The 20,458-nt window shown below is 34.0% G+C and overlaps 1 protein-coding gene across 14 annotated transcripts; it reads right to left on the reverse strand.

The window, feature by feature from the left end:
- Positions 1-379: 379 nt before the first annotated feature.
- On the reverse strand, positions 380-19,961 carry LOC130644964 (proliferation marker protein Ki-67-like). 14 transcript variants are annotated; one of them, XM_057450776.1, is made up of 10 exons: positions 19,771-19,961; positions 15,710-15,788; positions 15,383-15,559; positions 8,788-9,901; positions 7,849-8,549; positions 7,463-7,538; positions 5,161-5,409; positions 2,992-5,028; positions 2,222-2,940; positions 380-1,818 (listed from the first exon to the last, which is right to left on the reverse strand). In XM_057450776.1, the coding sequence occupies exons 1-10, from the start codon at positions 19,869-19,871 to the stop codon at positions 631-633; spliced, it is 6,441 nt and encodes a 2,146-aa protein (XP_057306759.1). In that variant the 5' UTR covers positions 19,872-19,961; the 3' UTR covers positions 380-630. The 14 variants fall into 14 exon arrangements, with proteins under 14 accessions (XP_057306759.1, XP_057306763.1, XP_057306758.1 ...); XM_057450780.1 differs by having other exon boundaries at positions 2,992-3,054; positions 3,433-5,409; XM_057450775.1 differs by having other exon boundaries at positions 2,992-3,303; positions 3,433-5,409.
- Positions 19,962-20,458: the final 497 nt, after the last annotated feature.

Below are 20,458 nucleotides of genomic sequence, written 5' to 3' on the forward strand. Positions count from 1 at the left end.
AAGATATTTTTAATAAAATTTTGCGTATAGACATTTTTTGATCGCCAATTTTAATTTCGGGGGAAACAATTTTGAGTTTTGTGAAATGAATTAGGATTTGATTAATAAAGGTAAATACAAGTTAATTTAATGAATGAACAGGTATATTGTTTTTGTACAGTTTATCTTTTTAATCTTTGATTCGCGAAAATTCTGACATCAACAAACTTATATATCAATTGACACAAAATAATTTTTTGGAGTGAAATTCGCTAGCGACCAAGTGGAATTTTTTCCCACTTAATTGTTCTGATGTCCTCGTGGCAAGAAAAATTATGCTGGGTCTCCTGGCTAGACATGCAAGACAAAAACCTCAGACGATAAAAGAATACAACCTACATATACATATACACACACATTATATTGTTACATATGAAGAATACACATATGTTGAAACTGGTTTATGTACAAAATATAACACCTGATCTCATAGATATAGCAACTGTTTGGATATTAGAATATGAATAATCAAATTACCAGAAATGAGTCTAAAACGCTTAAAAGAATTATTTAAAATTACATTCAGACAAGTAAAAGTACAAATAAAATATATACTGCGCTAAAAAACTTGAAAAGATATATTCATGATCCTCATTTCCTGCTTCGTGTTACTCGCCTAGTCACTGGCGGAACAACCTCCTCTTCTGTGTCTCGAGTCTTCCCTCTTCTTGGGCGGGGCCTTTTAACTGGCTCATTGATGTTTGCTTTAATTTCTTTTAGCTTTCGCTTTTCTCCTGAAGGTTTCTTGGTCTTTTTCACTGTATCGTCAACTTTTTCCGACTTAGCGCCACCCTTCTCCTGTGTTGGTTCCGCCGATTTTTCTGCCGAATCTACATTTCGACGGCGTGATTTTCTCACAGGTTCAGACTGCGAAGTACCATCAACGATTTTTCTCCTCGACGACCGCGTTATTTTTACTTCCTCACACAAGTTGCCTTCGATGGAAACTCCGTCGTTATCTTCAGCATCGTCAGTGCGCCCTGTTCTTGCACGAGTAGGCCCCTTTCTTCTCGAAGAACGCGTAATTTTTACTTCCTCAGTGGACACTTGGTCGTTATCTTTAGCCTTATCACTGCGTCCTTTTGTCGCACGAGTAGGCTCCTTTCTTCTCGAAGAACGCGTATTTTTTACTTCCTCAGTGTTGACTTGGTCGAAATCTTTAGCATTATTATTGCGTCCTTTTGTTGCACGAGTAGGTCCTATTCTCCTCGACGAACGCGTTATTTTCACTTCTTCGGGAAGGCTGTTTTCGCTAGCCGCTTTGATATCGCTGTTTTCAGTTTGATCATTGCGTTCTCTCACTGTACGGGGTACAGAAGCTTTTTTATCATCGGTTTCAGACGATTCGGCTATTTTCCTCTCACGGGTAGATCGCATTTCTATCGACAGGTTATCATCCTCTGTTGCACTTGAATTTTTGTTTTTTTCGGAGTTATCAACACTATTACTATTCTTTTTCGCACCTTTTCGAGTACCTCGGGTCCGTGAAACAGAAGCTTCGTCATCTAAGTTACTGGCAACAGCGCATTCCTCATCCGAAGCTTTCTTACGACCATTCTTCACTTTGCTGGGTGGATCCTCAACAAGATATTCACATGCGGCTAATTTATCTTCCACTGGCACTGGAACTCGACGGTGTGTTCCCCTTATTTTTCGTACAGGTTCTCTTATTGCTTCGCTCTTTCCTCCGTTTCTATTTAAAACACCACGACGAGAACGCGTAGCACGTGTAGTAGAAACATCTCCATTAGAATCGCTTGCAGTTCGCGATTTAGTTTCCTAAAATTATAGTTAAATTCTCAAAGTAAAGAGTAATAGCAGCTTTTAAACAGAATTAACTTAAGCTCCAGCATCGCAATGATACTTCCATCTTAAGTTCCTAAGTCTTTTCCCAAACGACCTTTAACTTCTGACTTTTTAATCACGATAACACAATTAAAAAATTGAAATCTTTTACCCACCACCAAACCTTAAAATAAAAATTCACCCTCGTCAATAAATTACCAGCCACTCTTTCTATTGGTTTGAAAAATAGGGTGAACACTCCTTTCTCTGCCTTTTTACAAGAGTAATCTGCGTTCACAACACATGCAACAAGACGGGGACAACTATTGTAAGTAACGATTGCTCAAACTTGTAATTGCAATACCTACGAAAACTATCGACTTTGGATGAACCTTACCTGTTCTTCAGGAATCTCCACAATTACCGTCAACAATGTTTTTGGTGATGTCTTCTCTTCTACAGAAATAACATTTGTGTCTGCCTTTGGTTTTTGTTTCTGAGTGGACTTCTTAACTGGTAATGATTTTTGGCAGTGTCTTGTCTTAGCTAAAGCTAAAAAAGATTCATTAACATTGGACAACACAGTAAAATCCTCAGTTACATCTTCTACCAAATTTCTGCTTCTAGATCGCAAAGACTTCGTTACCACTGTGTCTACATCTTTGATAGTCCTAACCCTTCTGCTACGGGTACTTCGCACACAGCTTTCAGCTATTGCATCCTGTGAATGCGTCTCTTCTCTGTATTCGTGACTTTCATTTGCCTTAACCGCAACACTTAAATCATCATTGGTATATATCTTACCGCCCCTCTGTTTGGCATTCAGTGGGCTAATAACAACAGTAGTTATATCACCAAAGACATGCTTGGGCAAACTTGATCCTCTCTTAAGCAACGTACTATTGTCTACAACAATGCCAGTTTTTCCATGCGATGCTGAACTCTTCAGGACAGTCGCTATCTTTTCCTCAATCTCCTCTATTTCTAAACTAATTTCACTTCTCATATTTTCAACAACAGGTATCTCTGCACCATATTCAGCAACAGGTGTTTTTGCTGTCGATTTTCTGTTAACTTCCTTTTCAGTTGTTGGAGTCTTGAACAAGGTCTGCATGCTTTCATCATCTTCTGCCTCTGTTAGAGAACTAGTTTCATTTGCAACAGGTGTTTCATTATCATCCTGTGCCTCTGTTGGACAACTAATTTCATTTGCAATTGTTTCAACAACAAGTGTTTTTGCTGTCGATTTTCTGTTACCTTTTTTTTGTGATGCTGGAGTCTTGACCAAGGTCTGCATGCTTTCATCATCACCGTCTGCCTCTGTTTGAGAACTAGTTTCATTTGCAATAGTTTCAAAAACAGGTGTTTTTGCTGTCGATTTTCTGTTAACTTCCTTTTCAGTTGCTGGAGTCTTGAACAAGGTCTGCATGCTTTCATCATCCTCTGCCTCTGTTAGAGAACTAGTTTCATTTGCAACAGGTGTTTTTGCTGTCGATTTTCTGTTAACTTTCATTTGTGTTACTGGAGTCTTGAACAAGGAATGCATGCTTTCATCATCTTCTGCCTCTGTTAGAGAACTAGTTTCATTTCCAATAGTTTCAACAACAGGTGTTTTTGCTGTCGATTTTCTGTTAACTTTCTTTTGTGTTACTGGAGTCTTGAACAAGGTCTGCAAGCTTTCATCATCCTCTGCCTCTGTTAGAGAACTAGTTTCATTTGCAACAGGTGTTTTTGGTGTCGATTTTCTGTTAACTTTCTTTTGTGTTACTGGAGTCTTGAACAAGGTCTGTATGCTTTCATCATCTTCTGCCTCTGTTAGAGAACTAGTTTCATTTGCAATAGTTTCAACAACAGGTGTTTTTGCTGTCGATTTTCTGTTAACTTCCTTTTCAGTTGCTGGAGTCTTGAACAAGGTCTGCATGCTTTCATCATCCTCTGCCTCTGTTAGAGAACTAGTTTCATTTGCAACAGGTGTTTTTGCTGTCGATTTTCTGTTAACTTTCTTTTGTGTTACTGGAGTCTTGAACAAGGAATGCATGCTTTCATCATCTTCTGCCTCTGTTAGAGAACTAGTTTCATTTCCAATAGTTTCAACAACAGGTGTTTTTGCTGTCGATTTTCTGTTAACTTTCTTTTGTGTTACTGGAGTCTTGAACAAGGTCTGCAAGCTTTCATCATCCTCTGCCTCTGTTAGAGAACTAGTTTCATTTGCAACAGGTGTTTTTGCTGTCGATTTTCTGTTAACTTTCTTTTGTGTTACTGGAGTCTTGAACAAGGTCTGTATGCTTTCATCATCTTCTGCCTCTGTTAGAGAACTAGTTTCATTTGCAATAGTTTCAACAACAGGTGTTTTTGCTGTCGATTTTCTGTGAACTTTCTTTTGTGTTACTGAAGTCTTGAACAAGGTCTGCAAGCTTTTATCATCCTCTGCCTCTGTTAGAGAACTAGTTTCATTTGCAACAGGTGTTTTTGCTGTCGATTTTCTGTTAACTTCCTTTTCAGTTGCTGGAGTCTTGAACAAGGTCTGCATGCTTTCATCATCTTCTGCCTCTGTTAGAGAACTAGTTTCATTTGCAATAATTTCAACAACAGGTGTTTTTGCTGTCGATTTTCTGTTAACTTTCTTTTGTGTTACTGGAGTCTTGAACAAGGTCTGTATGCTTTCATCATCTTCTGCCTCTGTTAGAGAACTAGTTTCATTTGCAACAGGTGTTTTTGGTGTCGATTTTCTGTTAAATTTCTTTTGTGTTACTGGAGTCTTGAACAAGGTCTGCATGCTTTCATCATCTTCTGCCTCTGTTAGAGAACTAGTTTCATTTGCAATAGTTTCAACAACAGGTGTTTTTGCTGTCGATTTTCTGTTAACTTCCTTTTCAGTTGCTGGAGTCTTGAACAAGGTCTGCATGCTTTCATCATCCTCTGCCTCTGTTAGAGAACTAGTTTCATTTGCAACAGGTGTTTTTGCTGTCAATTTTCTGTTAACTTTCTTTTGTGTTACTGGAGTCTTGAAAAAGGTCTGCATGCTTTCATCATCACCACCTGCCTCTGTTGGAGAACTAGTTTCATTTGCAATAGTTTCAAAAACAGGTGTTTTTGCTGTCGATTTTTTGTTAACTTCCTTTTCAGTTGCTGGAGTCTTGAACAAGGTCTGCATGCTTTCATCATCCTCTGCCTCTGTTAGAGAACTAGTTTCATTTGCAACAGGTGTTTTTGCTGTCGATTTTCTGTTAACTTCCCTTTCAGTTGCTGGAGTCTTGACCAAGGTCTGCATGCTTTCATCATCACCTTCTGCCTCTGTTGGAGAACTAGTTTCATTTGCAATAGTTTCAAAAACAGGTGTTTTTGCTGTCGATTTTCTGTTAACTTCCTTTTCAGTTGCTGGAGTCTTGAACAAGGTCTGCATGCTTTCATCATCCTCTGCCTCTGTTAGAGAACTAGTTTCATTTGCAACAGGTGTTTTTGCTGTCGATTTTCTGTTAGCTGTCTTTTCTGTTAAAGGAGTCTTGGACTGAGTTTGCTCCATTTCTACAGTTCTTTCATTTAATTGGGTATCCGTGATCATGCTTTGATCAAATTTTTTCACTTCTAAATTACAATAGATAGAGAATTACCAAGAGCAGCCAGGTGGTTACTACTATATGAGAAATAAAATTAAGGGCTTAATTCAAGACTAATGAACTTCGATATTCTAAAATTACAAGGACCACATTTTCTCAAAAAAACAAAATCTAAAGTAGTTCCTTAAAGAAACAATATACTTTATAATAAGGGATAGTTTTAGTAATGCTTTCGTTGTGAAATCCCCTTTCATAGATCGATTAAATTCTGATGTTAAAGATTTCCAATTAAGATGAGTTTGTGAATTAAAAAATTGCGAAATTTTACGTCGCCAAGGGTAATTTGCACACAATATCAGGATTTAAACTAATTTATTACGAATTGCTTAAAAAGGATGTTCAGACAAAATTTTGTTTCTCTGCAAAATAAGATTGCACATAAACGAGAAATTTTTAGTTTGTTTATAACACATAACGTGTCCAGGGAGAGTGTTTACTTAATTATTATTATTATAATTTGTTCCAAGTGACTAAATTGATGATACAATGCTTTAGAAATTGCACAAGAATTGTATTTCAGTTTAATATTTAAGGTTACTGTAAAGGAAAAAACTCACTTGATGAGTAGTCTCAGAGAAACCCTTATAATTTATCAATACTTTTATATTTTTTTATTTTTTTTTGTTTCTGAATGTTTGATGAAAGACTTTTTTGATGGTGTTATTTTCGTGAGATGTTAATTTTCCAAAAAGAAAATATAATAAATTAAGCACACACTATTTTTTTTTCACCGTACGTTATAAAACGGCTTCTTTTTCCGAACCCGTGGTGGCAGACTTCTCGTTTTTGCACTGTTACATTCAGCATAAATTAAATTCAAAAAGGTTCCCGGTTTTTGTTTTTTTTGTAACAACGTCGTTAGGAAATTATTTGTAATTTTATATTATTATTTTCTTTTTATCGTCATAATTCGCTAATCAGTAATTTATACAAAAAAATCCGGGAACCTTTTGTGCATAATTTATTCTGCTTTCCACTACCGAAAATTTCAATGAGCCAATAGGAGCTTTCAGAAAAAGAGACCACAAAAGTAAAGGCAAGTATGCAAAAATTTACTAACAAGATATTTGTTTTTAAAGATTTTCGTAGGTGTTATGAAAATGTGTGAACTGAGTATGCAGACAGATGAAGGAAGTGTGAACTTTTTTTTATGCTGAATATGCGTGCACGCGTTCAGAATTATTAACAGACAGAAGTCAGGGTTACAAGAGGAAGCTTATATGCATATTTTTTTAATGATTTTTTATACAACATTTATATATATATATGTATATAAATGGTGAAAGTAAACTATCTAAAAAATATTTTTATGCATATATATATACGGTAGTCTCATATCATGCATAATGGTTACAAAAAATATGCTCAACTCATTTTGCACATATTTTCTCGAAGGTGTGAAGGATATAACGATAAACGAAAGAAAAAAATGAAAAACCCTGTCTTATTTTTATAAAGATTTTAGCAAGTCATTCCTAGCAATTTCTAAACCTTTTGGGAATTTTCGTGAACATATATGAAAATTATCAACTTAAAGTACACATTTTTATTGAATACAGTTTTGTTGTGTGATTGCATCTATGAGTTATTTGATTTTTTATATCATTTTAAATTCATGCACATGTGGCAAAATTGTGAATTTCTACTTAAAATCGATGGTTTTGACTGAATATTACAACCCAAAAATTCACGACGCTTTAAAACAGAAATTTTAAAAATATTTTGAATTATACATATGTATATTTAAATATTTTGCCAGAATGTGTAAATTGCTGTAATATGTTTGGGATGTTTCTTTTTAAGGAATAGAAAAATAGGGGAAAACCTGCTTTAAATCAAATAGATAAAACAATATATTAATTTTCAGTTTATAAAAAAACGATATCCAGCCTGGGAATGAAAAGTTGTCTTTTTCAGTAAAATTCAAAATGTCTATCCAGCACAAAAATCCTGTTTACATTAACATGTAACAAGAAAACATAGTAAGTTATTTCATTAATAACTTATAAGCATTGTATTACCTGAAGCAGGCAAAGCCTTCTTGTATGGTGTACTTCCCCTTCTTTGCCTCTTTTTGGCAGGGAAACCCACTTTTTCCTAGCAGAAAAGAAAGTAGTGAGATACTGACAATTAGATAATTAAGAATAAAGAGTTTCTAGGGTTAATCTTGACAATTAATAAAATAAATAAATGAATAAATAAATAAATTGAGTATAAAATAAATGATAATTCCTTAATTTACATATCAGCCTTTGATTAAATTGAATCCAAAAGATAAATTAAAATTGAATGAATTAACATTAAAATCTAACAAAGCTTTTTGTATAACTATACATCATCAGGTCATATGTCACATTTCAGAAACATACACTTTGCAAGACTTGGTAGAAGTAAAGTAGAATATTACCTTCACAGCAAATCCGGTGAAAGTGACTAGATTGCCAGATATTTCAGGCAATACGACACGAGGAAGTCTTCTTTTAGCTTTTAAAATATGTCTTTCTTTACTTGTAATAAAAACTTTAGATTCTTCATTATCTTCTGGATTATCTTGCTGCTTAACAGGAGTTAGTGCCTTTTTTTTGGTTTCTCGTAACTTTACACCAGATTGAATTTCATCACGAAGAGGAGTTTTCATCCTCCTTTTAGTTTCACGTAAAGACAGACCAGATTGGATTTCTTTCCTCAAGGGAGTCTGCAATTTCTTTTTGGTTTCACACAATGATACGCCAGATTGGATTTCTTTCCTCAAGGGAGTCTGCAATTTCTTTTTGGTTTCCAGCAAAGATAGGCCAGATTGAATTTCTTTCTTCAAGGGAGTCTGCAATTTCCTTTTGGTTTCTCGTAAAGAATAGCCAGATTGGATTTCTTTTCTCAAAGGAGTTTGCAATTTCTTTTTGGTTTCACATAGAGAAACATCAGATTGAATTTCATCACGCAGAGATGTTTTCATCTTCTTCTTGGTTTCACGGAGAATAACCCCCTTTGCAATATCTTTTTTTAATGGTGTTTTCATTTTTGTCATGTTAACCTTAAGTTGTACACCGTTCAATATTTCCTCTTGTAATTGTGTTGGCATCTTTCTAAATCTTTGCTTCAGTTTTAATCCTGCATGCAATTAACTTCAATTATTTTTTGAAAAATACAGTTAATAAAATTACAGTTAACACTAAAGTTTGCACATAGCATATTTCTTTATAGCGTAAAAGTTTTTCGACCATTGTATTCATTATATAAATGTATTTATAGCCAACAATTTCCAACAAAACAGTTTCAATTATTAAATACTTTTTTCACTCTCTCGTTTAAATAGAGAAAATAACTATGAAAAGCTAAAGTAACTAACCTTCTTTTATTTGTTTTCTGACAGGTGTTTTCAATCCTTTTTTCAATGTCTGCCGCAATGAAGGTTTTTTTTCAATGGCTCTTTTCAATGGTGTCTTCAATACTTTTTTCTTTGTACTTTTTAATTTTCTACTACTTAAAATATCTTCTCTTAATGCAGCTGGTAGTTTATGTTTCACAGATCTAAGTTTTGGTGCAGTGTGTATCTCGTCTCTAACAGGTGTTGGTAGTTTTTTCTGTTCAATAGGCTTGACTGGAGTTTTTGGCTTTGTTTTTTTAAGTGTAACACCTGCTTTTATAGATGAACGCAATGGTGTCAATAACCTTGGTTTAGTTGCCCTCAGGACTCTACCTTTTACAATATCCTTTCGAAGTGGTGTTGCTAGTTTCTTTTTTGATTTTAAAGAAATACCTTTTTTGATCTCAGCACGTAATGGTGTAGCTAGTTTTTTCTTCTTTTTTTCTTGCACTTCTTGTAATTCTGTTTCTTCAGAACTACTGATATTCTCCCGAGTTACAACTTCTGCCTTTAAAGGAGGTGGAAGGTCTTGTCTCATTGAAGGTGAATTGGCAAAAATATCAACAACTGAATCAACAGTGCCGGAAGAATCAAATTGCAAAAGCAGAGGAATGACATTTTCATTCTCTTCCTCTCCCTCTGCAATAGGGATAGTTGATAAACCTGTCGCAACAGAGCATCTGCGTTTGTTAGTGGCTGGTGTTTTTCGATAAAATGGATCTGACTTTCTTCTAAATGGAGATCTTGTTGGACTTTCACCCCGACGAACAGGAGTACTAGGAGGAAGTCTTTTATCAAAATATTCAGGACTTAGATTGGCTCCAAACGAAACACGCTTCCTATTATTATTTATGGCTTCTTTTAATAGACTAGGTGTTTTCACAACAGTATTTAAATTTGGAGAGTTATTTTCTTTGTCTATTATCCTAGGTGATCTCCTTGGTGATTTTAATGGCAACATAATAGTGCTTGGTGACATTGTTAAAGCAGGTTCTGTGCCTTCCTCAACTTTATCTGAATCGCGTCTTAAACGCTTGATGCTATCCTTTAAAGGTGTATTTTGATTAGGAGTACGAGGACTATTTCCAAGTGGTGTCTAAAAAGAAATACATTTTCTTGAAAGATTTGACTCAATTAAAGCATGTATATTACACAAATTGACATGTTAAAAAATTAACAATGTTAGATTTCTATGATAAAACCCTTCTCATACTTGTGATTTTTATGATAAACACTGGTTGATAAAGCACGTGGAAAAATCCACTTGGGCAAAAAAGAAAGTATTCATTATTTAAATTTTGATGACATCAGTGCATATAAACATCAGTGCAGAAACCTTTTTTTCACAATTTTTTACCCATTGCCTGAATTATGTAGAGCATGAAACGCTGATAAAACTTATGTATAGGATAGTGCAGTTTTGAACAGTCGTTATGGAGATACAAGATAAAAAATTTGTTAGCAAAGTCTCACCAATGTACAAAATTTTTTTACATAAAAAATTGTTTGCGTGTTGCCTCTATTGTGTAGAGCTTGATCAAGAAAATGTACAGGGGTGTCATTTCGACAAAAAAATTATGTTAATCAATTCACTTTTATAATATCTATGCATTGATAAAGTTTGAATACACATCCCTTAACAGGTCTAAAATTACTGATGACAGAAAATGTCAAAATTTGCTTTTACTTAGATATGACATCATAATTTATGCAACATAATTAAATCTAAAATACTTTAAAAATATCTTGAGACTAAAAAGGGCTTTTTAAAAAATTTAGAAAGACTTGTTAACCAACTTTTTTAACCCTTCCCCAGGCATTTTTTAACACATTATGTCCCTGATCCCAGGCGTTTTTAGTAAAAAAACACATTTTTCGTAAATTTCATAATATTAGTCTAAAATAAACCTTAACAACTAATTTAAAGCATACACATATTTACAATGCATGTAAGGTATTTCTCTTTTTAAAAAAAATGGTCATAAAGCATTATCTAAGCCCCGGTTCGACTCCAGTAATAGACAATTCAGTAAGAATTGTAAGTATATAAAAGGAAAGTTGGCAATACGTCTATTAGCCATGCTTAGATTGTGCTTATTGGATCACAACCTATGCTTAGTTAGTGCTTTAGACCAGCAAATAAAAGGAATGTAAGAGGAACTTCTTATCAAATATATAAAACATAATTTTGAGATATATAAAACATAATATATATACTAAAACGTTATCGGTTTCTCAGTTCTCTATTCGGACATCATTTGAATATCTTTACCAATGAAATCTTTATAATTATGATAAAGCATCCATTCTTGACATGACAGTTCTTGGAAATGGAGTAGAAATAGTAGTGTCTGGTTCAAAGTGGTCCTAGTGAAATCTCGGACCTGTCTGGGATCGGGATTATTTTAGCGCAGCAATATCCCGGACTAGTCCGGGAACGGGACGGTAAGGGTTAAACTCTATAATAAGTCCAACATCATTTTATACCTTGAGTTTCTTTAATTGGTTGCTGACTTGAAAATTAAAGTGACGATTCTTATTCATTTTTATCCTGCCTAGTGGATTTTCCCACGAACCTTATCAACTAGTATATAAATAATTTTCATAGAAAAGGAGCAAACAAATCACATCATTATCAGGTAATCCAGCGCTCTTAGTAGCCATTAAACTATTTCCCAGTAAAATTTATCCTAATTTTTCAAAGTTATTAGAGAAGCTAATTATATTCCAACATTACATCTTAAAATTAGTAGAAATGGAGAAATAATAAATTTTGACTGTAAGGCAATTCCAATTTAATTAGTTGTTCTACGGGCGAAGTTGATAGTAACTTACGGTCGCTCAGTCAGCAAAATAAAAATAATTTTATCGAGAATGTATGGTTGGAACAACAAAAAATAATAAAAAATAACAACGGAGGAGGGTGTTACGACAACAATTTTTTCTATGTATTTTCGAATAATAATAATCTGTCTCACTAAAAAATATGTAACTAATTCTCAAGGTGAAAAAATAAAAATACTTGCATGATCAAAAACTTGTTTTTAAAAGTTATGCAGAAAGAATTTTCCTTGTGTTGTTTTAGAAGTTGTACAGAATATACTTGTATTGTTTTGAAATATATACAGCAAGTTATACTTGCGCTGTTTTGGAAACTTATACAGCAAGTTATTCTTCTCCTACTTAAAATAATAAAACAAACAATTCTAGTGTTCTTTTAATGTTTTTTGCGCAGTTTTATAGGAAAATGTAAATTGAAGTGTAATTTCTTATTCTGACTATGGTTGTTTAGTTGAGAATATTTAAAGTCTGTCACAGCGTTAAAATCATTTTTTTTTAAATTTATAACGGAGGAGGGTGTTATGACAAGCGTATTCTATCTTGTTTTAATTATTTTTCCTAAATGGTATCGACCAAGCTCTTGCTGTATTTCAGTTTAGCTAGCGTAATTTCAAACATATATTTTAATCATAACGATGGAGTGTGTTACAACAATAATCTGTCTTGTTTTTCACTTGTATTATAACTATTTTAGCGAAAATAGCTAATTTTTGTTATAAATCACATAAAAATTTAAACTTCTGTTTAACCACGTAACTTCTTTTGTGATTACAAAATTAGTGTACCGTGAATTTTAGTTTTATCGCAACAAATCACCAGGAACAAAGAATCAACTTCCAGTGGCCTTACCAATGGTGGTCCCAAAGTAATGTTATTGATTCACCTTGTTTAGTATAATTGTAGATGGACATTTAACCAACAAAAAATAACATCATTGATATCTTCTATGCTCATTATATTTTCACCAAATGGGATGATGGATGAGAAAATGTTTGTTTGTTTTTTCATGTTTTTTCTTTAAAACTTTTTTGCTTGATATTATATTTATTTGTTTTCGTAAAAATTAGGGTCGGTCGGGCCCGTAGAACAAAAAATTAAAATGGAGTCGCCTAATCAAAAGCATGGCAAATTAGTACTATATAATAACTATATTTTAAAAGGGATACTTTAATAACATTGTAAAGAAACTAAAAATCGAAGATCGATTTGGATTCCGAGAAATGTTCTGAATGGTTAACCAAAATTTTGGATTTAATTTCGGTGTCATATATTGTCAAAGAATGTTGTGAAGCAATAGTAAAAAGAATGGTGACCGAATTCATCAAAGTTCCATCTTCTGACGAGGAGTGGTTACAAATTTCTCAAAAATTTGAAGAAAGATGGAATTTTCAACACGCTTTAGGAGCAATAGATGGGAAGCATGCGAGGATTCAAAAATTCAAAAATGGTGGCTCATTTTACTATAACTATAAACATCATCATTTCATTATTTTAATGGCAATTGCAGGTCCTGAATATGAATGTTTATATGCCGATGTTGGATCTAATGGAAGGGTACATGATTCATGTATATGGAACAAAACGTCAGGCGCAGCTCATTATAAATGATTGCGTAAAATATTTACATGTTAATTTATCATAAGGTCGTTGTTTAGACAAAATTATAAAGTCAAAATGTTTTTTTTTTAAGTTTTCAGTTGCAATATTGGCAAATAGTTCAATTAATATTGTTAACTTCTGATGAGTAAAGTTGCGTGCACAAAGAAAAAAAAATTAGAATAGAACAGGTAAATCGAAAGTGTTGTTAACAGAAAATCAGTGTTCTTATTTTCAGCACAGTTAGCGTTAGAAAATAAGAAACAGCATTTTACTAAAAGACTGATGTTTGAAACAAACATATTTTTTGTGAAAACAACTTTAATCAGTATACTGTATTTAACTTGCATTGTAATGTTCACAAAAACTGGTTAAGAATCTCTGAAACAATATTACATTTTGAATATTTTCTTACATCATGCTATAAAAATAAACTTATTTCATTTTTGCAACTTTATTTTGGCTATCGGAGACAAGAAAGTTAAAACTGAGAGTCACTAGCTCATATGCTCAGTTCTCGTGTTTGGGTTTCACAAGTTTAAACGTCTCCCACTTGTCTCCTGCATAAAAAAATGAATGACGCAGGAAAAAGTAAAGTCTCAAAAATTTTAAGCTCTCGTCAAAAAACAAGTAGCTATTAATAAACAAGCCAATAGTCCTTGATATACGGTGATCCCAGGCCACATCTAGATGGTGGTTTACTTCATTACAAAGTGCTGAAATTTTTGCGAACAGACTTTACTTTTCTAATTCGAACCCTGGTATCAACATTATATTGGCAAAATATATGCACATTTTTTTGCATGGAATTCCACGTGTCTAATACATTAAGTAGTTACAAATTTTTATTAAAGAATCATACTTTTACTATCTTATATAGTGTATGTGACATCATATTGGATGTGTTCATTTTCTTTTGAAGTTGCCTGTCTGAAATGTTAAATTTTATGATGTTACGGCTCGACGTCAATAACACTACTTTAACGTCAATATCCTATATTAAATTAATGAAGCCATTACAGTGCACTTAAAACTTTGAGGCCAAATAGCTTGGAAACGAGGTGACGTCAATGATTTTTCACCGCATGGGTAACTAGTGACCACCTAGGACACATTTGGGTAATTTTCCAAAACTTGGGTCCAAAAATCCATTTTGGAATGGACGGGTTGATGAAGTCATCAAAATATCTCTGCAACTGTTTGTCAAAGATACATGATCCTATACATTTTCTTGATCAGCGTTTCAAGATCTATACGATGAAGGCAACAGGTCTACAAATTTCTAAAAAAAGTGCTGAAATTTTTGCGAACAGACTTTACTTTTCTAATTCGAACCCTGGTATCAACATTATATTGGCAAAATATATGCACATTTTTTTGCATGGAATTCCACGTGTCTAATACATTAAGTAGTTACAAATTTTTATTAAAGAATCATACTTTTACTATCTTATATAGTGTATGTGACGTCATATTGGATGCGTTCATTTTCTTTTGAAGTTGCCTGTCTGAAATGTTAAATTTTATGATGTTACGGCTCGACGTCAATAACACTACTTTAACGTCAATATCCTATATTAAATTAATGAAGCCATTACAGTGCACTTAAAACTTTGAGGCCAAATAGCTTGGAAACGAGGTGACGTCAATGATTTTTCACCGCATGGGTAACTAGTGACCACCTAAGACACATTTGGGTAATTTTCCAAAACTTGGGTCCAAAAATCCATTTTGGAATGGACGGGTTGATGAAGTCATCAAAATATCTCTGCAACTGTTTGTCAAAGATACATGATCCTATACATTTTCTTGATCAGCGTTTCAAGATCTATACGATGAAGGCAACAGGTCTACAAATTTCTAAAAAAAAATTTTACGGGTCTTTGCTAACGTCAACAAAAATTCTGATCCCCGATATCTCCTTAGGCGTTCGTCGAGAACATATATATATCCTGTACATTATTTTGACCACCGTTTCAACCTCTACACATTACAGACAAAGAATAAACAAATTTCGCGATTTTTTTATCTGCACTGCACTGCTGACGTCAGCAAAACATCTAAAACAACTTTATTTTTATTGACCTTTTACCTAAGTGGATTTCTCCACGGGCTTTATCGACTAGTAAGACAATAATACCTTTGTTAATGATTTTCTTTTAGGAGTATTCCTTTGTTGAAACATTTCATTAAATTCAATGCGAAAAAAACGATCTGATATTGAAAACACATCTTGATGTTTCATTTCAATAGATTTTCCAAATGTCTTTTTATTACATTGGGTAGGAAGTACTTCTGAGAAATTCTCCAATGTAACCTTGAAAGATAATATGCAACACAAATCACCAAAAAGCTTTGCTAATGAAACAAATTAGATGTTATACCATGTCACATACATAACAAAGTACTGGTAGTAGTCAAATTGTAGGCTTTTTAGAAATAAAAAAAGGATCAAAACAGAACAAACCTTTCTATCAGAAACAAGCAATTGACAATGTTGTTGGGCAACTCGTGGTAATTGTACCCTTATATCTGTTGACTCATCTCTAAAATTAACAGTAAAAATAGAAACATTTGTTTCATGTAGGGGAATACATTGTGTAAGTTGTTTTTAACAAGTTAAGCCTGGATTGGCAGGAGTAAACAGTAGAACTAGAAAAAAACATACACAAAGCAAGTATTCCCTGCTCTTTCAATTCACAATAACAATCATGCTGTTACAGAGCAGCAATATACTTAGATAGCCCAAAATATAATCTATTATTTTTATTGCTAGCTGCTTCCTGTGAGCCAAAGACCATCTTTCACTGCGGATAGCCAGCTAATTCCCTTATATTTTTTGCCATTGTACAACGGTCAATTTTTCACAAAGCTGGTCATAATTTTTTTTACAGAAAAATGTGAAAAATGATTTGTTTTAATGTCAAACATTGTATTGTGCCATCCCGCGATATCTGTCGACCCATGTTGTCCGATATTTTGAACTGTGGAAAAAAGACAATATGGGCAGCCTCTGACAATATGGGTAAACCGACAATTTAGTGCAGCGCGGTTGTTGTGTGTGGATCCTGGGTATTGTTGATATCTAGCTAGCTATATTTTCCTCAGTTTGTTTATATAAGTTTGTTATTTTACTTTGTTTTTTTATCCTTTTCAGGAATAATTTAGATTTGAGTTTTTAATGGAGAATCTTTTGCCTAAAAATGATCTGGGAGAACAAAAACAGTTCCAGGCCTGGTTGGAGGTGGAAGCGTGCAAAAAGAACTCCACAATAATGTCCCAAGAGACCTATCACAACATTGTTTACTTGAAAAAACAAAAGAGCGATGTATCAGAAAGTACTGTAAGGCGTATCAGACGAAACAAGTATGTTTTGATGAGCTACCCTACACTTGGGTTGGTAGATATTTTATGTGTTCCTAGCACTACAGTTGATGTAAGTCATTTTTTATTCTTCTTTATAGTTTAATGATACTGCATTTTATTACACATTCATGTACCTAGGTATATATTATATATATATACTTTTTTATACTTTTTATGGTGTTTGTAATTTTTTTTCATTTTCTATTGTGAACAATGCTTAGCTATTTGTCATCTCTAAAGGCCAAAAATATGAACAACAAACTACAATAGCAGAAGAGTAAAGATACATGTTAGTTAATACCCATGGATTGTTTCGTTGGAAGGTGAAGGGTCTCCTTAAGAGACAAGGGTCTCCTTAAGAGACAAGAGAGGAGTTGAACGTCCTCCACCATACCTTAGTTTACAGGGGCGATTGTGGAAGTCCTATGAAATGCCACATAGTGATGGTGTCACTTTAAAAAACACCCAGTCCGGTCTGTGAACGGTTGGCGCTAGAAAGGGCATCCAGCTGTAAAACACTGCCAAAAATCTTTATTAATAGCCGTAAGAATAGTTGATCAGACAAACTGCGTAAACGGGGCTGGAGCTCTAAGGAATGAAGGTGTCGCGCACGGTAGGACAGATGTCAGATGTGAGCATCGTCAGACCGTTACCCAGCTATCACATCACAAGGTAGATAAAGGAATGATATGAGAATGGTTAGGTGGATGTGTAATGCCAGTCTGAGAGACAGAAAGAGTTCAGATGAGCTAAGAAGCAGGCTAAGTCTCCGTAGAATTAAAGATGTTATCCAGATAAGAAGATTGAATTGGCTGGGGCACTTGGAAAGAATGGAGGAGGATAATTGGGTAAGAAAGTGTAGAGACTTGATAGTTCCTGGGGCAAAGCCCAGAGGCAAACACAGTCTAGATCAGATTGGAAGAGGGTCATTAATATACCCCGTCCAACCCATGCTAGCATGGAAAACGGACGTTAAGCCGAGAATGATGATGATGATGATGATGATGCAAGTTCAGTTTTGGAATGACCTCTAAATTATGTTTCAGTTACTGTGGTAAACTGAGATGGTTTTTATTCTGTTATGTAATTTTTCTTTTTTTATTGTTATTTCTGTATATATACCATAATTCTTAGATAATAAAATCAAGATTCATAGACTGGAAACTTAAACTAGGAAAATGTAAGTTTAGTTTCATATATGTCTATTAACTTTGACTTTCGATTCAGACATCCAATTGGTAGGATGTCCTGTTAACAGGATAATGCAGGTTCGAATCCTGTCTGAATCAATTCTGTTCTTTATAATGGCTATATACAATAGATGTTTTTGTAAGTATGTATATACATAATCGTTGATTTGACATAATATTTATATATATCTAAATGCTTTTTTCAGTGCAACACAACTCCGGGAAATTTAAGGGGTATGCACAGGAAACAAGATGTTTGACATAATTGAAAGAATCCATAGCAAGGAACTCATCCATTGTGGTTCAAGAAAAACTTTTGAACAGGTATTAACGCCTATAACTATTTTTGACCTTACGGGAAAGTGTAATTAGGAAATCAAACATAAATGTAAGATAACAATGAAACATTGTCAGTTAATAAAGTTGAAAATAAATATGTTTAAAAAAACAAGCCTGTCAAATCCTAATCAGATTCTGTATAATTCCTTCACATGTTTCAGATTAGTAGAACATACAGCAACATTCCGAGAGGGGCTGTGGAGTGTTACACAAGGCATTGTATTGTCTGTGCCTTATAATCTGTCCAACTAAAAAAGGCTCCTCTGAAGCCCATTATCTCAACTGGTTTTCTTCAAAGAATTCAGGTAACATTGTAAAAAACTGTTTTAGTTGTATCTAATTACTTTTACATATAATGCTCAAATAGAAGTTTTTGATATAAATTGGTACCATAGTTACTGTTCCCTATATATTGGCTTAAATTTCAGATTGACTTGATTGATATGCAATCAAAACCTGATGGAATTTACAAATATATTGGTCACATAGTTGACCATTTTTTGAAATTCAGTGTGCTGTTCCCCCTGGGTAGAAAAACAGCTGAAGAAACATCCGAAAGATTTAAAGATAGGTTTCTGAGTGTGTTTGGACTGCCAAAAATCATACACTCAGACAATGGGAGAGAATTTGTTAATGGTGTCATGGAACATGTCGCTGCATCCTGGCCAGGAAAAACAACATTCGTTCATGGTGCTCCTGGTCATTCCCTGTCCCAAGGTTTTTAAATGTCTCTATTGTGTTATGTGTTTTATGTATTGTGCACATATTATTTTTTCTTACACATTGTTGGTAGATAAATTTTAGGACAATATGGGTAGAGGTTATATGCCTGCCCATGTTGTCCGAGATACTTTAGGACAATATGGGTAGAGGTTTTATACCTTGGGACAGAAACAATCCACTAACTATAGGTTTTTGTGATTTTCTGGGCTAGCCACTTTAAATATTTATTATTATTATTATTATTATTATTACCTGCCCATGTTGTCCAAAAAGGTTTAGGACAATATGGGTAGAGGTTTATATGCCTGCCCATGTTGTTCAAGATAGTTTAGGACAATATGGGTAGAGGTTATATGCCTGCCCATGTTGTCCAAGATAGTTTAGGACAATATGGGTCGAGGTTATATGCCTGCCCATGTTGTCCAAACAGGTTTAGGACAATATGGGTAAAGGTTTTATTCCTGCCCAGGTTGTCCAAAAAAGGTTTAGATGAGGACATGACTTGCGTTACCTTGAAAATTTTGTTGAAAGGTCTTACCCAGGGTGTCAACAATCCGCATAAAAGATTAATTTTCTGAAAAATAATCAAGCGATAAGTCTATTTTACTTATCCTGATAATATGGGTTGGATTCGGACAATATGGGTTGTTGCCGTTCTTTGGACAACATGGGTCGGCCGGACAATATGGGTCAGAACAGTATCACTAATAACCATTTGGTTTTCAAAATTTTCTACCATAATTTTTTCTGATAAATTGAAATATGTAACATATTTATACCAAAAAAATTTTCTTGACAAGTTTGGTTATCTTGCCTTAAAAACCAAACACAACTTGGCTAGCTACACAAAAAGGTCAAATATTAAAAATAAGAACTTAGCTATATCACAAAAAAAAATTGTGTTGCTCACCTCCCAAAAACAATTTTTTCTTTATTAGAGGAAATTGGAAATACCGGTCCATCAGTACCATTTCTCCTAATAACAACTATTTTTCCAAACACACCTTCCATGAAGAACTAATATTATAAAATTCTTATTTTTATTATTATTACCTAAAATACGACCATTTGTCTCTCGTAACCGGTGAAACATTTTGTAACGTTAAATTTGTTGTTAAAAAAAGCGCCTTGCAAGCTGATTGGTCAAATTAAAAAGCTCCTTTTTAATTGGCTGCGTGTGACTATTATCCCGAACAACTTGAAGGCAACTCCGACAAAACATATAGAAAACGCCTCCAACCTCGTCCACAGGGATTTTTAACCTCGTCCTCAGATGTTGTGGCCCCTTCATCAACAACAAGGTGAAATTTCTTGGAACATCATATTGATCGAGGTATTTTATCATCATCTCAGGACATAGAAAACCAGAAAGCGTCTTTTTCAATCTCGTCGTCCCCATGACTTGTTTGTTAGGCTTTTTGCCTACTTTTATATATTGTTTATATAAGCCTAGAAAGTTCTGGGAACGAGGTTGCTTCTTTTGTTGTTATAATTTGCATTGCAACGTTTTTCAAAGGGATGAAAACGAAGACTGGTTAGTTATATTGCAGGAAAAGTAAATGTCAACCTCGTTCCCAGGGCAATTTTTCGCTTTTTTG

This window comes from Hydractinia symbiolongicarpus, chromosome 5, assembly GCF_029227915.1.
Source record: "Hydractinia symbiolongicarpus strain clone_291-10 chromosome 5, HSymV2.1, whole genome shotgun sequence".
Classification (NCBI taxonomy): domain Eukaryota; kingdom Metazoa; phylum Cnidaria; class Hydrozoa; order Anthoathecata; family Hydractiniidae; genus Hydractinia; species Hydractinia symbiolongicarpus.

What these genes read in the sequence shown, in the direction of transcription:
- LOC130644964 (XM_057450766.1), bottom strand. Translation starts at nt 19,871, where the DNA reads ATGGAAGGTGTGTTTGGAAAAATAGTTGTTATTAGGAGAAATGGTACT. An exon ending in GAAAAAATTGTTTTTGGGAG is followed by an intron (nt 15,789 to 19,770) that starts GTGAGCAACACA and finishes TGTTAATTTTAG; the next exon opens with AGATGAGTCAACAGATATAA. An exon ending in CAGAAAACAAATAAAAGAAG is followed by an intron (nt 8,550 to 8,787) that starts GTTAGTTACTTT and finishes AATTGCATGCAG; the next exon opens with GATTAAAACTGAAGCAAAGA.